The sequence below is a fragment of the Platalea leucorodia genome (assembly GCF_965183815.1).
Source record: "Platalea leucorodia genome assembly, chromosome: 14".
NCBI classification, from domain to species: domain Eukaryota; kingdom Metazoa; phylum Chordata; class Aves; order Pelecaniformes; family Threskiornithidae; genus Platalea; species Platalea leucorodia.
In genome coordinates this window covers 5,398,085-5,425,617 of record NC_138836.1, presented here as the reverse complement: position 1 = coordinate 5,425,617, position 27,533 = coordinate 5,398,085, and the positions used below count along the sequence as shown (strand labels likewise).

The window sequence follows — 27,533 nt, the reverse complement described above, 5'->3', positions numbered from 1 at the left end:
GCTGGCAAAACTCAGCAGAGCCCTCGCTGCTGCCGTGCTTGTGACCAGCGAGTCTCAGCTCCTGGGGGCTGGCGAGAGCCACGGCGAGGGTCCTGCAGCTGCCTGTGCTGCGTCTTCGTCTGCAGCCTCTGCTAACGGCATCCCTGACCGGTCACCCGCCACCTCCCGCATCTCCAGCTGCCAGAGGACAGCCACCCCAGGGCCCCTCGCCTTCACCCAGCGCCTGCCACCCTAATAAAGCCTGTTTTCCTTCAGAGGGTTTGCTCCTGTGACTGCTCCAGGTCCTTTTCACGATGTCTCAAGTCATAACCATCGTAATACAGGCAACAACGTCCAGGGTGAGGGAGAGAGGGAGGATGCCCCAAGCCAAACTGCAGGTCTGAGGACCCAGCATGTTTTCCCGTGCCGCCAGCCACAGACAGAAGCAGATGCAGAATTACAAGCACTGGGTACCCTTGTCAGGGGACAGTTAGCATCAGGAATCCTCCCGGGGCAAGAGGTAAAATGATACATCAAAACTGTTTTAGGGCAATTTACTGAGCCCCAGAGGGGACAGGCTGAGAGCGTAACATGCCACTCATCAGTCACTCTTGCAGGTGATTAGAGGGAAGGCACAGACGGGCTGCCAAGGGAGCCTCAGCCACGGCTCGTAGGTGGGCAGGATGGGGAGCGGCACAGGAATTAAAGCAGGGGCGCGATGCCAGAGGACACAGAAGGGGTGTTGAAGAGAACGGTGCAACCAAGAGTTTCCCCCTCCCCGATTCCCCAGATCCCCCCCAGATGTAGAAGTGATTTAGATCATCACCTTGACAGCCTTACAAAGGCATCAACATCGCAGAGATCCAGGCAGAAACCCCCCACGACGCACACCCCCCTTCCCCAGGCAGCTCTCCTCCTCCCCAGCCCTCCGAGCAGAGCTCGGCCCTCTCTGGCGATGCAGACACCATCCCCTTCCCCCCCGCCCCTGAAAACCAGCTGCTCCAAGGACAGGCTGCTTGCTTTCGTGTCACTGGGAACAGCCTACATCTTTGCAAGGGGAATGCTATTTTTACCCAGGGAATGGGTGGCAGCTCCTGTATTGTTCTCAGCCACCGCCAGCCCACCCCAGCTCCGAGCGGGGCCCTGCCCGCGGGGACAGCGCCTTCTCCGCTACACTCAGCCATCCCAGGTGCCAAGATAAAACTCCAGCGCCCACCCACTACCGCAGGAGAGGGAAACGATACCCTCAGCTGGAGGCTTGTGCTGTGCTACAATTTAAACTGCAATAAAAAAAATTACACTAACAGGCATATTGGGTTTTTTTTTTCTGCTGGTAGCTGGAAAACATTGCAGCGATTAAAGCGGGAATGTCTCGCTCCCCGAGGCGGCGGCACGGCAGGGGCAGAGCGGGTGGGAGGCTGCGGGATGTGGGTGACGGTTGAGGGGGCTGGCGCTGGAGGAGCCGAGACTTCTGCATCAAGAGAGGGGTAACAAACCTCCCGGTGCATCACCTCCCCAGGGCTGCGAGGGGACCCTTGATCTGCCTCTCAGGCCCACAAAAACCCGTGGGTGCTGACCCCCCCCCCCCCGTGCCTGCCCTCATGCGTTCAGGCATTTCGGGCAGCGAGAAGAGGGGCAGAGCAGCCGCAGGGCCATCCCTGCCTGTCCCTGCCCGTCCCTGCCCATGGCAGCTCAGCACACAGCAGCAGCTCCAGGCCTGCGACCCGCGCGTCCCAGCGCTGCCGCTGCTGCAGCAATGCCAGCTCCCGCGGCAGGCAGGGAGGGAGGACGCTGCAAGAGGAGATGAGGAGCACAGGCCCATCAATAAGACGCACTAATCCTGACACCTCACCCTGCAACCAGAAACTGCTGCTTTGGGCTGAAAGCTGTTTAGTGGCACCAGGCGCCCGCTCTGCCTCAGCGATGCTGGTGACAGCCAGCCTAGCATCCCCTGCAAGCGCAGGGATAAGGGAGAGTGTTACCCACACCAGCGCCAAGCGCACTAAATCCAGGAGGCTTTTAGAGCAGCGGAGCAGATGGAGATCTTGGGCTGCGTGAGGACAGGCCCCACGACTCGGGAGATGGCTCAGAAATATTGGCGGGGGCGAGGGAGAGTTCTTAAGGGCAGGATACAGCTGGGATTTACAGCTCTGATCCAACTTCTCGCTGGCGACTCACATGGAAGAGAACCCACTCTCGCATGCAGGCGTTTCGCACCCCGTTGCCCATCCCTTTCTCTCCACTCCTCAGGCACAGGTCAGCTCCACCAAGGGCTTTCAAGAGGTGAGAGGAGGTGATGGACCAGATGCAAAATTAAATCGGCTGCATTTTATAGCAAAACCACCATGAAAAAACAGAGAGACAGCATGTCCCGAGACGGCCTCTCCCACATCCCAGCCCTGCGCAGAGGGCCCGGGGGCACGCACTGCCCTGGGGGGCAAGGGCCGCCCGCAAGCGCAGCTGCCTGCAGCACTGGCTCCAGAAACATCCCAGAGCATCATTATTATGCAGTGCCAAAGGCGTGCGAGGCACTTAATAACATGCAGTTAGATTAATTAGCAGCGAGTGTGTCCTGCTGTATGCCTGGCCTGCGCCGGCGTGCCGGGACCACACAGCTCCGTGAGACCCGGATTAAATATGCGTAAGACACGGAGCGGGGAGCCCGCATGCGGCAGGCAGAGCCCCCAGGAGCAGCACGGGGGGCTCAGCTCCGAGCCTGGGCAAGGCTGTGGCAGGGAAGTGACAGAAATGTTGGCACACACCTAGAGAAACACTCTTTGTCTTCATTTCACAAAAATTGGGAGTGATGGGAGGCGGGAAGATGGGTATACAGGCTGAAGCATCCTCCCCAGCACGGCTCCTGGATGGGGTTTGGAGCACTAGCATCATCCTTCCCAATGCCAGGGAGCCCTGCAGCGCTGGGGGCTCAGGCAGCAGCTCCAACCCGCAGGTAAACACCCCAGGCAACGAGCATGGGGCTGGGAGCTGAGCCGGCGCTGAGCACCGCTGCGGCTGCCCGCAGAGGCTCCCTGCTGCGGCGGGGGCTGCCGAACGCCAGCCTGGGCTCCCCCAGGGACGCGGCTCCAAGCGAGCGACTCGCGGGCTGTGCGGAGAGGCATGGGAGGAGGAAGAGCGCGGGGAGGCAGGCAGCCAGGCGCTGCGCTTCAGGGCACCGAGCAGGGCTGGGAGGATTTCCTGACTTGGGGAGAGAAAGCATTGGTCCCCCCTGCAGCGAGAGGGGAGGAAGAGGAGCAGGGCCACGGAGCTGCAGGGCACCCAGGGCTGTGGGTGCTGTGGCCGAGCCATGCCGCTGCTGCGGGAGCGTGGGGACCGGCTGGGTCACTGCAGGCAGCTGGACACAACCCTGGGCACAAAGTCAAGGCCGACAGACCGTTCCGGTCACCGGCGTGAGTCATGGCTGGTGACAGAGTGTCCCTCAAACGCCACTCAGGAGCCTTTGCTGGCAGAGCACTGTCTCCCCACACCTCTGCGGCATGGCTGCGGCACTGCCCGGGCATCCTTTCCGGGCACAGCCGAGGAAGGGGCTTCCTCAAGCTCTTCCTCCCCTCCAGGGAAACCCAACCAGACCTGGCCAGGGCCCCGCTGAAGCGGAGCCAGAGATGCCCTGGCTGGTGCCCATGGGCAGGCACAGAGCACAGCCCCAGCCCCAGCCCGTCCTTCCTGCGCCGCGGGGCTGGAGGAACGCGAAATCTGTTCAGCACAGTGAGACAAGCCTCTGGCCAGACATCGGCTTTTTCCAGAACCTCACAGAGACTGTTCCTACAGCAGAAGTAATGAATCTGTAACATGAAAAATCTCCCCTAAGACAACAGCTCTGAGACTTCCCGAGTGAGCCAGCCACAGCTCCCGGCACAGCCACGGCAGCTCGGACCTCAGCCAGGCTGCAAAACTTCCCCAAGGTCTCCAAACATTCGGGCTCCGAGCTCCTGCTGATCTCTGCGCTGCCGTAGGCACGGCCGGTACGACCCACAACGAGGATCTTGCACCAAACACCCCGGCTCGACGTCCGCCCCAACGGGACAGCCCAGCCCAGCCCTTCCCCAGTATGAAGCTGCCTTAGCCCAAATGGCACTGGAAGAGCAAACGCCATTTCGCACCGCTCAGCCCCAGTTAAATTAAGAGCAGCAGCAGCCTGGAGCAGCGGGTGTCTGACGAGCATCAGCCCCTTGGCAGCCTCCTCGCAGCGAAACGGGGTCAGTAAAGGCGAGGGAGAAGAGAACCGGGAGCTCGCTCTGCTCCCCGGGCCCTGGGGGTCCAGCGGGGCTTGCAGCAGGAGAGTCAATGGAAAAGGCTCCCTTTGGTAACCCAGATTCTACAGTTTCATTAGGCCCTTGGTAGCTGCAGGATTTATTCAAACCCGTGAGGTGTTGAAGGGCCTTGCTGAGGGGCAGAGAGCCCTGCAGAGGTCCTGCAGCACCTCTGCAGGCCATGGACCCCACGGCAGCTTCGGACACATCAGCCCAGAGCACTTCTACGGGGTGCACCAGCTGGTCCCAAGGCACAGCCCCCCAGCAAGCCCCCCCAGCCCCCCGCATCTCACCCGCTCCACTGCACCAGCACCCCCCTTAAACCAGAGCCCCCTCGGTCACAAGGGCAGCGAAAAGCCCCGGTGCCGCCACTTTCCATCTTTGCAAGGCCCAGCAGAGCCTCCTCCAGCAACGCAGGGGCGAGGCGCTGCCAAGCACAGACCCTGGCAGGGTGCAGCCACGGGAGGGGACGCGTGGGGAGGCTTTGCTGCATGAGCATCACGATGTCCCATGCGCTGGCACATGCGGAGAGCTGGGACCATCCCGGTCACGGCCCCGAGCCCGCTGTCCCCGTCCTGCTGGGAGGCGGATCAGGCTGTCCCTGCGCCGCAGCCCAGCTGACGGAGCTGGGGAGATGCCTGGTGGGTAAATACCAGGAAAGGGCAGCGCTGTTGTCCTACAGTAATGGGTAAGCGGCAGCGCTCGGTGCAGCTCGGGAGGGAAATCGTTTTGAGCAGCAGAGGGGAGGCAGCCGCGACCCCGGCAGCTGCGAGCGCGTGGCCAGCGGAGGCGGGATGGGCAAGGATGGAGCGAGGAGGTCGGGGAAGGCTGTTTGCACAGGCTGATTGAAACAGGGACACGCCGGCACCGCTCACCAAACAGACTGTCTCCAGCAGCTCAGGCTCCGGGGATACCCTGTGTGCTGGCAGCCGGCTCACCCGGAGGCCGGGGGAGCCCAGAGGTGCAGGAGGAAAAAGTGGCTGAGCTACACCCATGCCAAGGAGGCACCACCTTCCCCCAGCACTGTCCCAGTGCTGCTGGCCCTCCTGGCTCTTCCACAGCTCCTGGGCTCCTCGAGCACACTGGGGCTGGCCCCGACAGCTCCCGTGGCAGCACACGCTGGGGACCGGCTCAGCCGCCGGTCGCACCGCAGGGAAACGGCTCCCACCAGGTAACCTGGGCCATCCCCATCCAACATGGACCTACCAGACTGATGGTGGTCCAAATCCTGTATACGCCTACCCCAGGGTCCCAAAGAGATCCAGGCTCACCTCCCAGCCATCGGCCTGTTTCTGTGCAGCCCTTCAATTAAGCTAAATGATGTATTTACCCTTCAGTCCTGCTGGCTGAAGACAGGTAAGTCTCCTTGTCCCCTAACCCACGATATTGGCACACTCGGGTCACCAGGAGGAAAGGGTCTCTGTGGAGGGATGAGCCCCCATGCCCCATGGAAGGATCAGTCCTTCACAGCAGCAGTTCCCTGCCAGCCCCGCTGCATCCCACCCCAAGGGATAGTTTTAAAGCAATTTTGGAAGAATCCTGATAATTCTGGACCTTTCTGAGCCACCGCCTCCCTTGCTGCCAGCTGCAGGAGGAGAGTTTTGCAGGAGCTGCTGGGAGAGCAGATGTCCCCCCTCTTACAAATCGCTTTTGGCTACCTATGTCACAACCCCACTGGTGCCACAACCTGCGGGACCAGGACCCCTCCGCGGCTGCAGCAGACGTACGTATCCACTTTAAACGGCACTTTGCATCTCTCTGCTGAATGTTTCAGGGCAAAATTTGCTTTTTGCACCCCGCAGCTCTCTCTGAAGCGACCCTTCCCCAGCCAGGGCTGACAGCGGGCATCCCCCAGCAGCGGGGAGGCTCCGTCCCACCCACACCGAGGGCAGGGAGCTGCTGGCAGAGTGGGGCTGGCTCCGCCATCTCGCCTTCTCAGAATATTTTTGCAACCTTTTCCTGGGCTCCTCCTCCTGTGATTTTCCCAGCTGCTGCTGAACACCACCTTGACAGAGTCGAGCTGATTTCCACCATCCTTTCCATCCATCCCCGATGGCTCCATCACTGGGAGCCCCAGACTCCACCAAGGAGTTTTGGGGGATGCTCCTCTGGCTGGGGATCCCAGGAGGGATCCCAGCCCCATCCCAGGGGCACAAAGGGAAAGAGCAACCCATTTCCCACCGCAGGGTCCCTCACTAAGCACCACTCCACCACGGGAGAGGCTGCCGGTGAGCACAGAGCAGAAGGAAGAATCTATCTTCCAAAGCTGATTAAAAATAGATGCAGCATCTCGCTAATTATGCTGTGTAATTAGCATTTGGTTTCTGCTTCGCAGAAATCTGCAGGGAGTGAAGCTGCCCAAGTATTTTGTTTGCCCCAGCCTGGGCACAGGAGGCTCATCCCATGGAGGGATGGGCTGCAGCGGGGTCACAGCCCACCCTGTGCTGCACCGGCACCCCCAGCCCCGGGCGGTGCAGGTCCCCGCGCCGCCCGGGGCTGGGGGTGCCGGTGCAGCACAACCCGGGGGGCTCCATGCACCCTCTCCCACACTTAACTCCCTGTCAGCCCATCTGGACCCAGGCTGTAAGCAACAGATGACAAGGATCCACAGCGATGCTGGAAATTAGGTCAGCGATAGCCTGCAGCAGATTTTAACATTTATCATCCCGGTGAGGCTCTTATGCAAGTCAGAGATGCCACAGGGCAGCCCCACGCCAGCGGCCGCTCCTGGCCCGGCTGGCGGAGAGCAAAGGAGGGGTGCAAAGGCCTGGATCACCCCGCAAGTCCCCTCCTGCCAGGGAGAGGAGGGATGCACGGCTCCATCACACCGCTGACTCAGTGCTTGTGAAAGCCAGGGACCGGCAGCCTCCTCCCGGACACCCGCACACCCTCCTGCCCCCCCCAGCCTCTCACCCCCACACCCCGATGGGGTGGGCAAACCCCCAAGGGGACCCAGCTGTGCTGATTTATTCCCTCCCAAGAGGGGAGCGGGACCCCGACTCCCCAGCAGAGCCTGGAGCGACTGCGGCCCGAGCCCAGCCCCAGCTCACACCAGCCTTTTCTCTCCAGCCCCCCCAACACCATCCTACAACCGGGTTGGTTTCTTGCACCGATGTTAGGTTTGGGATGGGTTGTGCTTCACAACTGGCAATGCTTTCTGCTCCTTCCCAGATCACCCATATGTTGGTGCCATTAATATTCACGAGCTCTGTGGAGGCATCCAGGGCTGGGAGAGGGGCTCCCGTCACCAGCCCCCCCAGCACAGCGCTGCCTGCTCGCACCCAGCCCCAGGAGCCAGCTCTCGCCGCTCATCCCGGGGATGCCAAGCTGCCGGATCCCCAGGGACGGCTGGGGCTGCCTGGCTCGTCCCTGGGCTCTCCCCAGCAGCAGGAGAGCTCCCTGCAGCCAGCCGTGCTCACAGCCCCTCTACACCGCGCTTGGCCACCCCGGCTGCGAGTCCTCAGCCCTGAGGCTGCAGCCTCGACCCTTCCTTAGCCCCAGCCACCTCACAGAGCCACCGCACACCCAACATCCAGGACCCTTCCCGAGGGACGGAATGGGGGCAGTGTCCCCCACACGCTCCCACCGCAGCTCTGCCCTCCTTTACCCAACAGCTTGCGTGATTTAGGGAGCATCCTCGGCTGCTTCCCTTGCTCCAGCCGCACGGTCCAAGCGCAGCTTGGCAGATCCCAGGGAAGGACGCAGGAGAACAGCAAGCGGAGCGGCAGGGGGAGGCTATTTTCAGCCAAATGAAATTTATCCACCTTCAGTTGGAAGGAGAGAAGAGGCTCCGGCCGGCTGCAGGGATGGCTTCGCAGACCAGCCTGGCCATGGGGCTTCGACCCTCGGTGCCCACCCCCGGGCTACGGAGGGGGACTCTGCGCAGCGGGAACACCGGGAGAGGCTGTGATGTTCTCCTCGAGGGACTGGGATTTCCCTGGCCCTGATGCTGCCCCATGGGTAGGGCAGAGCCCGGCCACTGCCAGCGCTGCCTGCCCCTTCCCTGCCTGCTGTGGCCGCGGTGGTGGCAGTCACAAGCAATAACCACGTCAAATTAATCGGATACCAGTTTACGGCAAACAAAGAGAAACCAGGTGACATTTACCTAGCAAACTAATTGATATCCCAGTAATTTGTTGGAGAAACCTTGCTATATGCCAGCTGGGTTTCCCAAACCCTCCCAATCCTACCCATTGCAAACAAGGTTTGTGCGTTAATCAGAGCGCTTTAATCGCATTGCTACCCACCAAAATTTTGAGCAAGTTACAAAGCTACCAGATTTATCACAGGCTTTCAGATCCTGAATGCTCTCTTAAGAATTTGTTTGATATTTTATTAGCGGGCAATAATGCTCTTTGTGAAGAAGATGGACATTTCTCTTTCAAGCGATGACATGGGAGCGGAGCTGGCTCGCAGCACCACCTCTCCTCCCTTTCATCTCCTTCCCGCGCCTGTCATCACCGGCATGCAGCCCTCCTTCCAAACATGCCACCGGCCTGGTTAATCCCATCCTCCTAATCAGCACACAAACGGGAGCTGTTTCCACACAAGAGAAACTGCTCCAGTCAAAACATCAGCTGGGAGATGCTCGTCCCCCCCACAGAGCCACCTACGTCAGGCAGGGCGCGAGGCAGGAGTCCCTGTGTTCACCAGGGGCCTCCCATGCACAAGGTTCTCAGGAGTGCTCAATAAATATAACATTAAAAAAAAAAAAAAATCAATGCACTAGCTCATAAGCACCAGCAGCGGAGTGCGAACAGCTGGGGGTTTGCAGGCAGAGGTACAACAAGCCAAGCAGCGAGTCCAAGAAAAGCAAGAAAAAGCACGTTCCTAAGGAAACATTCTGCATCAAGCCCTTGAGTTGGGAACTAAACCAAGAATTAATTACAGGCTGATTTTATGGTCTTTATTTTGTCTTTTTAAAGGTGATCAGGCCTCCAGAACGCAAACAGAGGCGCTCGGAGTGTGCCCTGGCGGAAGGACGCCGGCATGCGCGGGGACCTGCAGAGCACCCGTGCGCAGGGCCCCGGGGGGCTGCACCCCCAGGAGAGCAGCCAGCCCCACTTCACCTTCTCTTTTGCCACCCTATCCCCCTCCTTGAGCCCAGGCACCGCGGGAGGAGGCTCATTGCCGTGTCTGCTCAGCAGCGACGGCTCTTTGGCCCCCACTAAATCCAGCTGGTAGCCCAACAGATGGAGTGGGCACCTTCTTGCATCCCCCAGCCCCTTCCAATCCCCTGAGCGGGTACAGCTGCCTGCTGCTTGGGTCGACCTGCCCGGGCAAGGCTTTGCTTCTGCCCACCAAGGCTCGCAGCCCCCTTCGGCCATCTCCCCTCCAGGCGGGCAGAGGCTGTTGGCCCAGGGTCTAGAAGAGCAGGCGCCACAAAGAAACGAGGGCTTTACTCTCATCTGCCCAAGCTGGGAGCATCCGCATCCCCTCCCTCCCCGGTCGCCTCTCGGGGGCACAGCCCCGGCGCTGCTCAGACGCAGCCCCTGCCTGCAGAAAGGAGAGGTACCCGGTGCACTGCGGACCTGCCGCCTTTGGGGCCGAGCCCTGTACAAGCTGCTCCATCACCCTAATGACACAGCTCATAATTATCTCATTTGCTATTAATTTGGATGTCAAGAAAAATTCCACTCATTTGCTTTTAATTAATATGGCCTTAAAATAAAGCCAGGAGGCTGGCAGGGCTCTGGAAAGAGGTGTCTGCATCAGCGCTAGAGAGGATCAACTGAGACCAACAAAGGGAAGAGCCGTTGGGGTGGAGAACTATTTATAGGGCAAAAGAAGACAACTGCAAGGGAACCGTGATGCTTCCCAACCTCACCAGTGCCCTTTGCACGCACAGGCGCTGTCTGCTACCCCCGACCACCGCATCCAAGGCACAGGAGGCTTCTGGATGCCCCAATGAGGCTCAGCTGTCCCAGAGAGGACCAACACTAAAAATGTCTGCTTGCAGCCAGGGATTGGGGCCCAAAGCCGGGGAATGGCCTCCCTGCTCCGAGCAGAGCAGAAGGGATAGAGCCAACGGCACACGGCTGCCCCAACCAGCTCTACGCAAGCCAAACGCGCTGGAAACGCGGGAGGGGAAGCTCAGCTGCTTGTGGGCGCCTGCTGCAGCCCGATGATGGCGCGATGCCACCAGTCTGCAGATGGACCTGGTCTGGGGAAGCACGAGGGAGATTGCCCCTCCTAAACCTACCCGAGCAGCACAAGTCAGAAGGGAAGAGGAATGAGAATTGGGGGGCGGAGAGGGGGGAAGCCCCAACAAAGCCACTTGCCCTGTCCTCAGCACGAGTTCCCCAAAATACGAGCCTTGAGTCACCAGAGCTCAGTCCTCGCAATACAAACCGCACGGGCAGCATCTAGCCTACCACAAGCTCCAGACACGGAGGTGGAAATTCATCTCACCCAGCTTTAGGCATCTGTGACTGAGTTACTCATCTAGACTCCCTCAATAATCAGAGAAGAAACACAGACTTGCATCCTAAAGCATCTTCTCTCCCTTGTCAAGGGACCCCAGGTAAGCAGCGCACGTGCAGAGATCTTCCTTCCCGATCTCTAGGTGTCCACAAAAAACATAGGGGAAGCAGATCCGGAGAATCTGTAGCAGAACAAATCATTTATCATTTGACTGGCACAAATCTTCCACCTCCCTTCAGATCCTCAGAAGGCAAAGCAAGCTGTAAAACAAGTGGCTGTAATAGCTCTCAGGAGGCAGGTGAGAAGCTCCTACCTGGAAGGGCGGCACCAACACCGGGTTCGGAAGGGGAATGGGGTTGTTTCCTTACGCCAGCTCAGGTTTGCATGGGGAAAGCTCTTAAGCAGCCTTTGCTCTGCCCCTAACTGTGCGCAGGGCTGAGCCTGACCTGCAGCAGCCAAGCTTGCAGCGAGGAGGCTCCGCATGGGGCGGCTCAGGTTTAATTAAGCCAGCGCAGGCTGTGTCTGTTGACGAGCCTAACGCATGACAGCCAGAAAGGGCTCTCCAACACGTGCATCTCAGCAGGGCCAGTGACTCCCTCCAGCCTCCCCACCAGTGACGCCAAGAAATGGCTCCTGCTTTAATTACCAGCTTCCCGGAGGAAGGGGCTGGCTGCAGGGCAGCGGCTGGGAGCCTGGGGGGACACACAGCCCTCTCCTCGCTGTCGTGGCTTGGAAAGCCACCCGGCCACGTGCCCCACGCACAGATGCCGTGCATGGGAGGCTGCACAGGCCAGGCAGATCCAAGCGTTCCCAAGAACAGGCAGTTCTTTAAAGCTTTCCTACTCACACATCCCTCCCAGCAGCATGTTCTCCCGGAGGGGAGGGATTCGGCACGCTCCACACCCCCAACACGACTCCAGCAGGAATCATTTTGCAGAGCTGCCTTGGTGCCACATCTCTTACAGAGAGCACAGCAGGGAGCCGGGAAATCCAAACCCACACGGCATATCCCAACAGGACGGGTTATGGAGCAGCCGCCTGGCAGCACCGCCTGAATGATAAGGCGGCAGAGGTGGCAGATTAGTTTAATCAAAGGTAGTCAGCCTTAATCCACCCTCCAGGCACACAGCAGCGGGGCGAGGACTGCGGTACGGTACGCTGTTTCACTGTAGTGAGAAGCTGAAGAACCATCCCAACAGCCTTCTCCTTTTTAGAGAGCCCCCACTGCAGCCACAGAAGAGGGTTCAACCTCCTTCCTTCATCTCTCTGCCTTCTTCCCCTTTGGTTTCACTCCATTCTACTTCTTCCCATCCATCTCCCGGATTTTTGCCGGCCCTTAGTTACTTGTATTTAGCGATTAGCGCGAGCGAACAACTCCGCCCCGGCTCGCGGCCCTCGCCTGTCACGCGGGAGGCATCGCCGCGTGGCCGCGGCCCCGCTCCGAGCGCCAGGGCCGCGGTCCGCAGCAGGCAGAGCCGCCCGCGGCTCCGGCCCGCGCCCCCTCGCCAGCGGCACCGAGGAGTTACCGAGCGAGGAGACCCGTTCAGAGACTCCTGAACGGGCACGGATAGGAGCGTTAAAGAGAAATGTATCCTTGGTGATAACAAAAGGCAAGGCTTTATAACAAGTCAGCAATAAGTTGTTGGGAAACGGAGAACAAATATTTAACACCCAGAAAAGCTAATTTCCAGCAAGCGGAGATTTAAAAAGGAAGAGACGCGTATGAGTTTACTTAGGAAGGACACTGAGGCTCCTGTCTCTGAGTTTCTATTAAGAGGAGGTTTCATGCATTACAAAGCGATTTTCCCTTCCTTAGTTTATAAGCCAATTAGATAAAGACCAAGTTAATCCCTTCTTGTGTTCAGAGAGCCACAAGTAGACACCAAACACAGAGATTAGCCCGTTTGTTTAACGGCCTCCCCAGGTTTTGGCAGCCGAGCGCACGGCACGGTACAGGTAAATACCGAACCCAAGCAGAACAGAGCCCTCGGCTCCACCGGCCCCGCAGAGAGGGCGCAAGGGCTCACCACGAAGGCAACAGCCCTCCTCCCCCAGCCCTGCAAAGGCGACTTTAATCCAAAGGCACCCGCTCTCAGGAGCTCACCTGCGCTCAGAATAAGCGGAGGGCAGAGACGCGTCGGTTCACGCGGAGGGAAGCGGCAGCCATGCCCGGGGGAAGCAGTGCATAGCGATGCTTTTGCCTTTTTTCTCTTTTTTGGTTTTGTTACCGTTTGCTTTTCCCCGCTTCACCCCTCGGGGCAGAGGCCTCTCCCCGGCAGCGAGGCAGGCGGCGGCGCGCAGCCCAGCCGACGGCGGCGGCCTCGCCAGCCCCAGCTCCTCGCAGGGCGGGCGACTGGTGCGCACCAGAAAGCCCGGAGCCCAGCAGGAGGGGGCAACCCCCCCTGCAGACCCAGAACAGCGAGACCTTCACCTTCCTATGGCGGAACTCGGCTCAACGTAGCCCAGCTCCCTTCTTTTGCCGCAGAACCTCCACCAGCCGGCAAACCCCAACCCTCTCGTGGCCAAACACCAACCAGAAGCACACAAAACCACCGATAAATCAGAAGAGCTTAAAACTGCAGGCACTCACCCGCTCCAGCTGCGCAGGCCGGTCGGGAGGAGCTACGGGCCCATCTGCTGAGGAAAGCCCTTTTCTAGCGGGGCAATCCCCAGAGCAGGAGCTGCTCCGCTCCCCGACAGACCCCTCCTCCGGCACAGCTGAGCCAAATGAGGTGCTTCAGCACAGCTAAGGTAAATTTGCAGCAGGAGTGGTGTGACCCAGCCTCTGGGATGAGCTTGGGCTGGTCCTGTGGCACCCCGGCACAGCAGGCTGCTCCCCGGGCCAGCAAAGTCCAGGCCACGGCAACCAGCAAAAAAAAAAGATGGACTTTTCTGCTGTTCTGCCCACAAGATCCAAGAAACACCCACCCCCCGCCCGCAGCACGCCGCACCCGCCTGAATTTGTGATCGGCTTTACAAGACCCTGTCCTCGTGGTTTAGTGAAGTTGCTGCTTCACGTGCGGTTGGAATGAGAAATGGATGAACCGTTCGCTCCTGAGAGCGGTCCCGTGGCTCCTGGGAAGAGCTGGGAAAGGTCCCAGACCAATTCCTCCCATTGAGAAGTCACCAGTTAATACCCCTGCCCCTACCCGTTAGGGGGGTCCTGCGGGGCTCACCCCAAGCCCGATAGTTTGGGCAGAAAGGGAGCGGAGGGTGTTTGCGCGCAGAGCTGAAGGCACCCAGCCCCGTGTCGAGGCGGGGAGCGCAGGAGGTGGTTTCAGGAGGTGTGGGGGTTCCCACCCCAGCAGACCTTCGCGTTCAGACAGCTGTGCACAGCGAGCCCTCCCTCGTTAAGCCAGATTGAGGTTCCTGTTGCCGGGAGAGCCGGCCACCGCTGCTAATTACACGACTAATACCCCTCCCTCAGGAGAGGTCACTGCCAGGGCCCCCTCCTCATCACGCCCGGGAGCTGGGAAGCGGGGTTTTGGCTGGGCTCCCGCTGCCCCGGGCAGCTCTGGGTGCCCTCGCAGCGGCTGAGGGAGGCGGCAGCACCGGGGGACGCGGTTCCCACGGTTGCTTCACTGGTTTCTCAAGCTGGCAGTCGGCGCGGTCGCAGGGCTGCCTTTTAGGAGGCTCCATCTCCACGCTGTTCCCTCGAGACGGGGGACACGGAGGAGTCAGAAGTGCTGCGTCCCTGGCGTTGGGAGCGAGGCGAGGCGGCTGCCCTCGCGTCCCCTCGGCCAGGGAGGGCTGCCCGCCAGCCTCCCGCACCCTGTCCCCTGCCAAAGCCAGCGTCAGACGCAAACCCAAACGCTTCCCTTACCCAGGCCTGCCAGGCAGCCCCTCTGATCCCACACACATCATCGGGATCAAAGGAGCACGCTTTCACTGCGACGTTTTTTCCTTGCTGGTCTCTGTCCACCCACGTAACGAACTCTCGTGTGAAAACGGCTTTGAGGCGTCCCAGGAGATGGCACGCTCCTTCTCAGGGCTTGAAAACTGCAGCAGCTTATGGCTTTGTCTTAAAACAGATCAATCAGCAAGGGTTTTTTTGGGAAGCACCCTGTCAGCACCTGTCCCCCTCTTCAACACTCCCCAGGACCGGCCCAACAGAGCTCCCCAAAGGGGCCCCAAGTTCATTGCCTCCCCCCTTTTCCCCACCCGGGTTTCAGGGCGTAGCCGTGAAGGAGGAACCAGCCCAGGCTCTGATCTAGCAGATGCTGCACAGACACGAAAGGGGCTGAATGTCCTCCATTCCCAAAGCAGCGCCGACACTGAGGTGGCGGCGAGAAAAGAGCAACAAAAGCTGTAAGATAAATTTATGCAAAAGTGAAGTGCTTGGCAGCATTTAAAACAGACCACAGGAGTCCTGACCCCGAGCACCTCTCTCCAGCCCCAGGAAAACATCCTTTTTCCTCTTCAGGCTGGAATCTGACACAGCCATGTTTCTTTTAAATCAACATGCCAGAGTTTTGGCCGTGTTCAAGAATTCATATATCTGCTCCAATTTTCTTTGGAAATGGTCAGGAATAACCTGCCGAATACAACCAGGAAGCCACACCTTTGGAGGAAAAGCTTTAGCCCTCCGAATTGTATTGATTCAGGGATAGAAACTGTTTTTTCTGTGCTCTGCTGTTAAAGCAAAGCTTCACAAATGGCTTCACTGCTGGGTGTTGGTCCAAGCGCCTGGGCACAGAGAGCTTCCTCCTGGCCTGACCCGAGTGCTCCCAGTCCACTCAGACTGCAAAAACTCGAGCCTGGGATCTGGCCACCCTGACCGATTTGTGCATTAGGAAGGACCTCCCTCCCCATCCCCCTTTCCCCCGAGATGATCTTTCCTTCAGGAAGAGCTGGTCGGCACCATGAGCCCCCTGCCTCAGCCACTGCGGAGAGGGTCACAGGAACAGCAAGCAAGTCCGGGTACCGTAATGCCCTTCCATCCGAACCACGCTTCAGCAGCAATGCAGAGCAAGCTCCCGCCAAGACCAGCAGCACTAGAGCACGGCGTGCCCAGCACGGACAGTGACCCGCACACTGCCACCGAGGTCTGGTCGCGGCTGCACGGCACCGAGGCCGCAGGCACGCAGAAGCCCCTGACACCAGAGAGACAGAAAGCTTCTCAGGTACTGGAGCTCAGACCTCCGAGCCTCTTCCAAAATCCGCAGCAGACTGTTGGCTCCGTCCCCTCCCTCGTGAGTCACACGCCCACCTGAAACACAGCGTCCTCTGCCCGTCTGTCAGGACCAGCCGGAGCTGCGTACCGGGCTTCTGTTCCCCGGAGATGTGCAAAGGGAATGTGAGAGTACAGGCTGCAGGGACTGAGTGGAAGCTGTTCCAAAAACGACAGGAAGGGAAGTCTCTGTGCCACAGAGGTGTGGTGGGAGCCAAAGGCCAGCTCTGGAGTTTGTTTATAACCAAGTTAAGTGCCTCAGCAGCTCTTTGTAAATCTCCTGCAACTGCCCAAGTACTCAAGTAAGTTGTAGCAAACTTACAAGTGTATCTTTGCTTACACAAATATTTTTACAATGCTTAAAAATCAACCCTGAGAAATAAGCCCTAAACATCGTCCTTGAACAGAAGCTGGTCTGCCTGCCCGCCAGGACCACGCGCGGTGGCTGGCGTTGTCCCGACTGACACGGCCTCGCGCTGCTCTCCCCTGGGGTGGCACTCGGCTGCTGCTCTCGACAGAACCCCGGTCTTGGTGGAGGAGAGGATCCAGTGAAGAGGAGCCCTGCAGTTTCTTCTGGCATCAGATTAATCATCCAGTTCAGCCTCCTTTTTTCTGCTAGGAACAAAAACAAGGAAGGGTCACAGACTTAAAAAAAAGTAGAAGCCAAGAAGACCAAATAACTATGTCACTTGGTGAGTAAGGGGCTCAGATACGCAGGTTTTGAGATATATGGTCATAAATGGAATGACTTTGGTTCTTCTGTTGCACAGACCTCCAAACTACCTAGCCTTTGTGTGAGCTTCAGCATCTGCCATGGCAGGAAGGCGTTAGAGGGGTCAGAGATGAAGCTCCAGCACAAACAGGGGACACCCAGCCTGGCACTGCACAGGGCTACCCCACGGCCTGGCCACGCTGTGCAACTGCCACTACAAGAGCAGAGAAAGCTCCTTCTTTTACTTCTGGCTGCGTGACTAGAGAATAGAGGAGCTGAGCAGAGCATGATGAGTTGCACCAGCCAGGCGTCCTAAGGAATCTATAAGAGCTGCCTCAGTCAGCTAAGTAATCCTCCCTAGCGCCGCTGGCAACCTTCACTCTTTCTGGTCCATCAGGACCCTCAGAGCAGAGTGGGCTGGGCGTCCTGGCACACTTCACTGATCCCCGAGCAGCTCTTCAGGCCCGGCTACCCGCTATCCGTCCAGCCTGGTACTGGTGTGGGTTTGAGGGAACCCAACACCACCCTCGTGAACTATGCTGAAGAGGCAGCGTAGCCGCAACACCAGGAACTCCTACGCATCAGTGGACCTGCTGTGGATTTACACCGTGTAACAGAGCAGCCGCTGGCCTACATTATGTAAGAGTGGGGGAGTCTGACCCTCCCCTTGCTTTCTGGAGGCAGAAACTGGCTCCCTGCAGGGTATTTCTGTTCACCCTCGTGTCACACCTGTAGGCGTTAGTGCTTTGCTTATCGCAGGCGCCGGAAACAGACCAAATCCCCAACGACCTTCCCCAGCCTAGGACACAGTGCTCCGCGGAAGAAACGTGTGAAGTAGCATGGCTACAATCGCCAGAAATCACCCTTTATGGAGGCAGCATATGTCCTGATGTCACTTGAGCTCACTTTGTTACCCCGTTTGTCCCTTTAATGCCATTACTGAAGATCATTACATGAGCAGATCCCCTTTGGAGAGGCAGCTGCTTGGGCTGCCCACACACCTACCTCTCTGGCCCAGAAGATATGACCTCCAGTGGTGAACACAGCTGCTTCCGAATATACTCCCTCGATCTAATATCAGCCTGGAATTAAGGAGGAAAATGAGTGAAAATGGATTGATCAGCCTGCTTGGTGCCTCCCCTTTTTGTTATCCCAGTATGGCCCTGCACACCCTGATGTCAGTACATCATAAATAGCTCTTGTACGACTGTGTTGCAAAGAGGAATCTGCATGTTTCTCTCCTTGTTTGGTTTCTGTGCCTCACTGCAAGCTGCTTGGGAGAACGAAGACTTAAAAGAAACAGAGGGTCCTGGATCGAACAGCCTTAGTGGAACACAGTCCATTTCAGAAGCAGAAATGCCATTCGCTGACCCCTTGCTGTCTGTCCCTTCTCATAGGAGTAAGGAGGTGAGAAACTGGGCACAGACAGTTCCTGACAGCCGGTGCCTAAGGTCTGCTCAGCCCTGACCTCCCCCAAGCACGGCAGGATGAACAGCCAACGCAGGACCCAGACTGGGCTTCCTCAGCAAATCCCGGCTGCAGCTGAATGCAATCAGCCTTCACCAAGGGTCCCTATGAGACCCAGAGGATGAACTGGCACAGGCTTCCAGCACATGCCGCAGTGCAGCGAGCCTTCTCGCAGCAAGTACTGACCCAGCTGGGATCCCTCACCTTACACCTACACCGAATGGCTACTCCTCACCGGCCAGGGATGTGACAGGCCAGCAAGGATTTCCAGAGGCTTAGTAAGAAGAGGTGCTCACCGGCAAAGGGAGAGTTGCCGAGGTGACGGGCTGCTTTTCCATTTTGCCCTATCTCTACACCAGAACTGCAATTTCCCTCTCATAACCCTGGCAGCAGAGCCTGGGAGTCTGAGAGCGATCTAGTGCTTTCATCCTTTGAACCAAGCCAAGTGACTTCCACATGTGGGCACCTCGAAATGCAATGCAGGAAAATGTAGTAGGCAGCTAAGCTCCTTCACAGGCCTTCCCCAGCAATAGCTCATCCCTGTCTGATGAGATGGAATAGACTTGTTAGAAAATTGAGGGCAGGGCAAGCCTTCCTTCCCTCGAGAGGAGATACTCCAAAAGTAAACCAGCTCTCCCACTGAACCAACAGAAGCTGCCCCACCACCCTCACTCTGTAAAGGGATCGCGTGCCGTGACCACATGCAGGTCTCCGCAGCAAAATGCTCGCAGGTAAAGATGCCCAAACCAAATGACTCCCCTTCAGCCCAGGACTCTGCCCACCTTTCTATTTCTTGGGATCTTCTTCATCCCTTTTGCTCAAAGCTATTAAAATCCTTCAGCCTACGCTGCTACACAGAAGCAGTGTGTCCCCTGGCCCCCAGAACGTTGTTGGGAGTGCCAAAACCATATGGATGTGAAGGCAGATCTCTGCAGCATTGCAAGGCAATTTAGCGTGAGGCAGTGGATCGTAGACCCCTTCTCAAAGGGTGGGGAACTAGGAGCATTTTATTGACTTTTCCCAGAGCACCAGAATGCCCCATGGACTCTGCTGCAGTAACCTTCGCTGTACACTCAGTGAAACAGCAGCTGTGTCCCGGGACTGCGCTAACCGGGACTCCCACTGGCACTGCCAGCAAGTGCAGGCTGCACCCTCCAGGTTCACAGCACTCCAAGATCGTCCATGGTCTTTATAGCTGTGACACTGTCATGTTCCCAAAGGATTAGCTTTTCTGGTCACTCATCAGCTGCAAAATGGGACTCTGCCCTCCACAGGAAACTGTAAACTGAGAAGGGGAATGAGGCTATGGAGGGGGCTGTGAAGAGTTTGGGAATACGGCAATCCAGCAGGCGAGTTCTCAACAGGACATGGGATGAAAAGAGAGAAGTTGGCATTGCCCATTCTTGTACCCATCCCCTTCCTTCCTCTCTTCCAGCAGTTGTATGATGCAGCAACAGATGGAGAAGCGCACCACTCGTCTGCTGCATATCCTTTTCCCTAGGCAAGAGCTTGGCTCATCCTGCCTATGTGCCTGATGGGCTGGCTGTGCGATGGTAATTATGCAGCTATAGCAGGTAAAAACATCCACTAAAAGCAAACAGAGACAAGACACAAGCGCATCCTTGGCTCTATCGCTTCTTGGCAGCAGTGGCAAGGCAAGTGACTGACACACCTTTCACACTGTCCTACCTCATGAGTCCAAAGGCAAAGCTGCCGAGGAAGACAACAGGAGCAGTTTACATGCCAGGTCATATCCATGCTCTGGGCTCTGCTTTCCAGTACCAAAATCAAAAGGAGTAATGTTGAGACTACCAAATTTATGGTTTACTGCCCTCCTTGTTTGAAACTGAGCTCGGAGCCATCACCAAACCTCATCAAACGCATCCTCATGCAAGTGTCCAGTTCCTCCCCTCCTCTTCTGATACGCTCTCCTGTGACATGAGCGCTCCTGAGCTCACCAGGAAAACTGCATTGTTGTGTTTTATCAGCAATGCAGGACAGCAGGTGGTCAGAGCGGGACAAGGAGAACACCAATGGAAATCCCAAGAGCTACAGAAAGTGTTGCTGGACATTCACTGGATGTTCTTGCTCTCCAGAAGTGTTATTGTTTGGCTTTCCCATGCAGAAGACTCTTAGATGCTATCACAAGCACACGGACCCTGGGCTCTGGACAACTTTGAGAATTGGCAGTTGATTTGTACATTCCCTCAAAGTTTTTCTCTTTTTTCAAAACTTCCTTTCTCAAAAACACCGCTTCACCATGACATTTTGGAACAGCTGCTGTGCCCCACCTCAAAGGCAGAGTGTCTCTCTCCACTTAAAAAGCAGTATGTGACCTTCCCAGCTGGAAAAGCTTCACAGCATATGATCATCATGCTAATAAAGTGGGTTAACGCATCCCCAGTGGCTGTCCTTGAAGCATTTGCTACTCTCACCGCTGTTCTACTTCTCCCGTACCTCAAGCAGCTCCCCACCACCCCTCCATCCCTGGCGCTCCCAGTCAGACCTCTCGGGTGGAGGCTCTGCCTGCTGCCTGCTGGAAACGCAGCTCCACAACTGCTTAACAATTCTGCAAGCTCGAGAATGAAAAATAGTTACATAAGGGGTGGTTTGTTTGGGAGATTTTTTTCCCTTCTCTCTATAATTGGACAGTTTCATAACTGAACTGACAAATAACTTTGATCACTCTTCAGGATAAGAGATTACGTGATGTATTTTATAACAAGGGAAGGAGGTTGTTCAATAGAGTCCCTACTGGGAGACCAAGGTAGCAAGAGTCAGATCTACAAACTATTTTTCTAGGGAAGAAAAACCCCAACCCCATTCTGCTGGTAACATAAGCTAATGCTCGATTAGGGGGCAAGTTACTGGCCAGTCCTCACGCCTAACGCAGTGCGGAGAGACAGCTTAACCCAGCGTATTAACCAAGAGGCTAATCAATAAGATGGATAACTGTCCCGTAATAATCCTTACAGATTGTTTCTATTTTCAGAGGGGACTAGTGCTGGCATTAGGGTCTGGAGTTGTTGCTTTCCCTATTTTATGAGGGGCAGTGGTGATCCCTGTGTACACAGCAAGCTTGCAGTGGGGGCTACATCTGACGGGAGTTAGAGTTTCAGGATATCAGCTACTGATTTCCCTGCTAGGCAGCAGGAGCTATTCACACAGAGGAGAGGGATGATGGCTTATTTCTCAGTTCTCCTAAGGGCAAGCCTTTAATATTTCACATGAAGCGACCTCAGAAATTCACAGCCCTGGGCAGGCCTACTTCTGTCCTTCTCGGTGGGCTGGAGCAACATCAGGCTGTCCCATCAGCCGCATCCCGAGCCAGCAGGAACCACCTGGGCAAGGTGCCAGCCGGAGCTAACAGGATCATCAAGTGAGCTGGAGGCTGGTGGGCAGCCAACCAGGAACCTGAAACAGCGAGAGCGGAAGAATCAGTCCCAGTGCAATCCCTGTCAGCTGGAGAGCGTTAAAAGCTTCTGTTTCCTCGCCGTGCATGGGGATCCTGGGTCTGAGCAGGCTTGGAGCGGGGGCAAACACTGGAGAGGGGTTCTGACCTCTGCCAGAAGCAGGGAAGGGCAGCTGCTCTCAGGAGGGCTTGGTATTGTCCCAGTGCTGCTCAGTCTGAATGCTTTGCTTATTTTTCTGGGATGGCAGCTCCTGCCTACCTCAATCCCCATCTGGGTAGCTCCAAATGACCAAATCTCTACAGAAGAGCCTCAAAATCTCACAAGCTGGCTGGGCAGAGAGATCGCCTCCATGCAAGCAAAATTCCCCCAGATCAGCCTTGCGTTTACACGTGGAATAAGGACTAAGTGGGATGTAAATACTGATTGTAGGTGATCATGAACTTCCCTCTGCTTTCTCTGAAAGATCGCTTTTCTCACCTGCATCACAACCACAGTTCCTTTGGCAGCACGACTACGTTGTGGGCTGAATGCAAATCAAACCGTTTCTGCTCACTGCCTACTGTTGCATGCCCAAAAAGCACAGCACACCCTATACAGACCGGCCAGCCGTACCTCTAGGAAAGCAGAAGGTTTAAGTTCCCACAACGACTGCACAGCACTACACACGCTGTGGCATAGTACTGCCTTCACACAAACCATTAACACAGCCTCAAGAAGGTACGGGCAGCGGAGCTCTCTTAAGGGCGTTATACTTCTAGGGCTACCACAATGTACAAACTAAGAGCTAATGATCCAGAAGTCTTTCACAAGACTGGGAAAGCCGTAAGCACATCACCCATCAGGTCTGCAAGCTTGTACTGGGGAGATATCATAGCAAAAAGGCCAAATCAGTCATCCACGGCAGGACTGCCCGCAGCCTTCTACTTCCTCACTTTAGGTGCTCACGAGCTGAGGCTTCCAGCACTGCCCTGTGTCAAGATCCGTGACAGCTACCATACAGAGGAACTGCGACAGGGAGAAGTCCCATGGAAAGGTTTAAGTGTCCTTATCTCCTGCCATCCCTCTACCTCTACAGTAAACACACTCCCTTTTGGATTTTTAATCTCTCTGTAAGGAAAGTGACAACAATTCGTTCCATCGCTTTAAATAAAGGTCGCAGTTAGGGAACGGGAAGAGTCTCAGAACATAGATAAATACTGGAGATAGCTGGAAATGAAATGAGGGTGATGGAAAGCTCCAAGACACCTTTTTGTTTCCAAAGGGAATGCTTTTCCCCTTTCCTCTGAACATGCCGAACTGCAGAGCTAGCTCAGAGCTCTGCGGAGGCATCTGTCCCTTGCTGGAAGAGATTACATAAGAAGATCTATCAGCCTACTCCCGTCTGGCAGGTAGTGGTTTATGAGATCAGAAACTCCAGTTCTGGTATGGACACTTCAAGGTTTGTTTTGCTCTAAGGTGTTAGATTTTTGTCTGGTTTATAACTATAGACTCAAGACTCTGTTTTCAGAAAACACTGCAGTACCAATGAGAAGCTCCTGTGTGCAGAGACTGCGTAACAGCCCTCAGCAGGATCACCTTAGTGCTGCTCTGAGGAGCTGCAGAGCAAAGGTGGCCAGACACCTGACAAGCACGGCGGTGCAGCAATGCGAACGGCGTGTTCCAGGGCAATGTTACAAACGCGGCCATCGGAACGGGCCCCGCTCCCCGGGCAGTCGCTGGGTCTGGCCTGCCTGAGCCACTAACAGCAGGGTGACCCTGAGAGAAGGGAAGCACTTGTCAGGCTAGAAGTCCCAGAGGCTTTACGCTTCTCCAGACCCTTTCCTCAAGCCCTGCTGCGATTTAATTAGTCTGAAGCTGCCTTGGTGGCAGCTGCGGCTCACTGACGGTGATCCAGTGCTGTCACCTACTGGCTGGCTGCCGCCCCAGAGCCTGCAGCTCCTTGCGGAGTGCAGTAGCAGGGAAAAGCCCAGAGGAGCAGCACTGCGGTCTGTGCTAGGCTCGAAGTGCCCAGGAAAACTGCATTTCCAGCTCCTGTGTATTCAAACACCAACATCACAGAAGATGCCTGCAGAGAGGAACCAAGAAATCAGTCAGGCTGGGTCTGCAGTAAGGGCCGTGTGTGCTTCCAGGCACCGCGTCAGAAGAACAAGCAAGGAAGAAGGAAGGATCACTTAACTACCACGTAAACACCACCACAACAGGCTGGGGAAGAACAGGCCAGCAAGAAGGGTGCCAGCTGCAGAACTGCCAGTTGCAGACGGGTGGCAAACTGAGGTCTGAAATGTCGCCATAGGCTTGGCATCCACAGCCCCCTCCACTGCCTGCTTGCCTGCTTCCCTACTCCAGGCCTCCCTTCCCCTTCCTTAGCTCCCCTGCTTTTGTACCTGACGGATGGGCTCCGGGATCCGGTACCTGCAGCAGGACTTGACTAGCCGCACGGCTGTTTCCAGGCACACCCTGTGACCCACAGAGATATAAAGTGGCTTAGAGCTGTTGTTGTAGCTACGCAGGACCTGTGCAGTCAGAAACAAGAAAGACCAAATACTTAAGAGGCTATTTTAACAGAGTGGCAGATGAATTATAAGCTAGCCAATTGCCTTCAGAAGGTGGGATGGTGGCTCTGTATTTGGTAACTCTCAGCCTTCTTAATCCTCTACTTCTCAGTATCTCCTCAAAGGGACTGTTTGCCCTTTTGGACCCCTGTGGCCCTTCCCCAAATGCCTCACACGCTCTGGGAAGCAGTGAGACTTGTTAATGCAGACTACGTTGAAATAACACCAGACGCAGGAAGTTTCTTACATCTGCCTGTTTCCTGTGCAGCGCTCTTCTGAGTCAGATATTTCATCCTGGTAATCCATATTTCATCCTGGTAAGCTGCTACAGAATTGGCACCTCTCCATGATTGTGGTTGATGAATGGGGTGCTGGAGCATAGGACCTCAGATGCCACAGCCATGGACGTGAACTGTCAACTCTTTCTACAAATGTTTGAGCTCACAGGAAGGGGAAAGCAGTGTTACTAGTCACCTGTTGACACCGTGTCTCCCTGAACTAATATCACTGAGGCGGTCCCACTATAGAGAACATCCTCCAGCACTTCCAGTTACACAAAGCTGGAAGACTTGACAGCCAAACGAACAGGAAGCTCCCCGCAGCTTACCATGCCCAGGACTCTCCCCGAAGTGCCTGTCAGTGGGAACGTATCTCCTTCCTTTTGCAGGGAACGAATCTAGGGATAAACATACACAAGGTCAGTTAGTTAGAAAGCACTTGTATGCGGCTGTCCCAATTCTCTTGGGGTATTAAAGAGTGGAAATAAATTCCCAGCCTGGCCTAACCTGCTTTTTGTGCAGCTCATCCCTGACCAAGCCATCCACCTGTAGGAGGTTCTTGGCCACTCCAATGCACGGTAGATCCGTCAGGACTCCGAGGTGACAGGCCACACCAAATCCTGCCAACAACGAGTCACTGTAACTGCAGGACACCAGAGAACAGGAATCTCAAACGGCAGCACGGGGACCCTGGAGAACAGGGCTCTCCAATAAAGTCCTACCTCTGTGATGGAGCAGGCCATTCCCATCTACAAGAAGTACCTGAAAAAGCCGAAAAAGAAATGTTATTTCCTGTGCACTGAGAGCTGCTCCAATAAGCAATGACGCTGACCCTGTGAGGAAGGAAAAGACTCTCTCAGTTCTTTTACTTCTCTCTCTGAGGGTCTTCCTGCAGTGCTGTCTACACCTGACTCTAGATGATCAGCAGCATGAGCTCTTAGTGGCTGGCAACACTCTTCACTGGTGCTGCGCAGAGAATGGGACTCCCATTGCCAAGAGAGGCCTGGCTGTTCTTGGCTTAGCATCCCTGGTCCCTAAGGAAAGGGCAATAAATGCTTCAATACAACTCTGACGCTGCTCTTTCTGCCCTGCCAGTGGGAATCAGCCAGACAGCGCGGTCTCAGGAGAGGGAAGAACACCTTTCGGCAGTACTCTGCGCCCTCATGACATCTCAGCTCGGGACAAAGAAATGTGCCACACCTGAGGTTTGAGCCTGGGCTCCTCCTGCTGAAGTCTCTGAACAGCTTCCACCAGGAAAGGGACCTCTCGGAAGGCTAAGAATCCTGCCGTGTACGGGGCGCTCACAGCCACCATCCGGCAATCCTCGTACAGCACCTGGGAGCAGCGGGACAGTGCAGAGACAATGACCTCCAGAGACAATGACTTTGCTGGTTAGTTCCTGATGGTTTCAGAGGCATCTCCTCTGGTTTATGTCCCTTAATCTCATCTTCTTAAAATACTCTGCTTCTGGATCTCTCCCACAAAGCCAAGGCCCTTGGGTTGTGTCATTCTGTCACTCAGAGAAGGGGGTGGATAATGGTCTGCTGACAGAAGACGGGTGGACGTCACCTGCCATACCCTGCTTGGGAGTGAAGTCCTTGAAACAAAATGAGGGCAGGTATTCAAATAGACAGCGGGGGACCTCAAAGTTCACCCAGTCAGAGCATTATCAAAGGGCGTCTCTCTCTACGCAAGGATAGGCCAAAAGAAACCCTGTAAGACAGGGCAAAAAAATGTTCGTGCAGGGCAAGTCAAGAACCAAGGCAGGATTTGAAGTTCAGTTCACAAAAATCCCAGCAGCCAGTATCAAACTTTATTCCTCTGCTTGTTAAAGGTTTGATAGTTAAAGGTAATTTCTATATCATTTTGAAAGCTGGGAAAGAGACCAAAAATCTTTATTAATTCAAGTTAAATGACTGTGGGACGTGGGATTCATGGCAGTTTTGAAAAGGCTTTTGTGTTACATCCCATACTATTAGTTGATTCCCAGCAAGAACTCACAAACAAGACATCTGCTGTTTGAGTGCTACAAATGCTTTAATTTCCTCCCTTGATCGGCACTGAATAACAACGGTCCTTTTGTCTCCTTCTGGGTAGCGGCTGAGTGATTATTTCAATATACACCTAAACCAGTTACAGACTTCTGTGCCTGACCACAGACTACATCTCATCACGGTATTTTTTGATTTACCAGCTAACTTGAGCACATACTGAAGCTATCCCTCGACGCCTTTTAAGTTCCCAGTAATCCTACAAACCCCTCGCAATTAGGAGAAGTTTGCATCGCATCTTCCTAAACTTATGTGTAAATCCTTACACGCGTTTTTTTTCTCCGTTTATCTTTCTTGCAGAAGGTACGGTTGGAGGCTTTGTTGAACGTGTATGTGATAACTTACTGATGTCCTGTGAAGCAGTAAATAATGGCCTTTATGTGAGTTTTCTATAAAAACCCCCTCACGTTGTTGCACACCCGGACACAGCCCTAAGGAGCGAAGCTGTTCGCTTGCTGTTACCTCGAGAGCCGGGAAGCTGAGAACGACCAGGGAAGCGCAGGCGCTGGTGTCATCTCCTTTGATATACGATAAATCCACACCTCCCACTCTCTCCAGTCCTGCAAAACTGGAATCTTTCTGCCACTCCTCGGTGTCCTCCTCAACCACACCGGCTTTTAACCGGGCCTGCTCTCTAGCCAAAGCGAAGCAGCCGCAGTGAAAAGGGAGCCCAAGGGAGCCCCCTCCCCTCGGCCCCCGGCCCCGCTCAGCACGGACCGCAGCGCGGCGGAGGCGGAGCACCGGGGGGCTCTTCACACCCTGCGGGGAGGCGGGAACCCCTCACGCTTCCTCCGAGAGGGGGAACCGACTCCCCTCGCTTTGTGCTGGTCCTCACGAGGGCCGCGGGGGAGCCGAGGGAAGGGAACGGGACCCCGCCGCGGCCGGCCCGGTACGGAGGGGGGGACCCCCACCGGGCCCGACCCACCGGGCCCAGCCCGGAACCCACAGCGGGGAACCGCGGGGCCCGAGCGGGCCCGCAGCCGCTCACGGTTGCCATGGCCATCGCCTCCCCCCCCCCCCCGTTACCGTTCCCAGCGGCGGAGCCTGGCGGCGTCCGGCGGCGGCTCCGCTGCGCGCGCGGCCATGGCGCCGCGCCGGAAGGCCCTGTCACACACACACACACACACACACACACACACACCCACCGCCCCCCCGGGAACGCGGGCCGCAGCGGCCGTTCCGGGCCCCGCGGCGACAGAGGCGGGGGAGCCGCGGCAGCG

The 27,533-nt window shown here is 56.3% G+C and overlaps 1 protein-coding gene across 3 annotated transcripts; it reads right to left on the bottom strand.

Annotated features, from left to right (window-relative positions):
• Positions 1 to 16,317: 16,317 nt before the first annotated feature.
• ENDOV (endonuclease V) lies at positions 16,318 to 27,422 on the bottom strand. 3 transcript variants are annotated; one of them, XM_082326528.1, is made up of 9 exons: positions 27,340 to 27,422; positions 26,776 to 26,947; positions 25,463 to 25,597; positions 24,985 to 25,024; positions 24,770 to 24,882; positions 24,592 to 24,660; positions 23,817 to 23,945; positions 17,558 to 17,634; positions 16,318 to 16,455 (listed from the first exon to the last, which is right to left on the bottom strand). In XM_082326528.1, exons 1-9 carry the CDS (start codon positions 27,396 to 27,398, stop codon positions 16,425 to 16,427), a joined length of 825 nt encoding a protein of 274 aa, XP_082182654.1. In that variant the 5' UTR covers positions 27,399 to 27,422; the 3' UTR covers positions 16,318 to 16,424. The 3 variants fall into 3 exon arrangements, with proteins under 3 accessions (XP_082182654.1, XP_082182655.1, XP_082182656.1); XM_082326529.1 differs by having other exon boundaries at positions 16,330 to 16,452; XM_082326530.1 differs by lacking the exons at positions 16,318 to 16,455; positions 17,558 to 17,634 and adding an exon at positions 21,309 to 21,433.
• Positions 27,423 to 27,533: the final 111 nt, after the last annotated feature.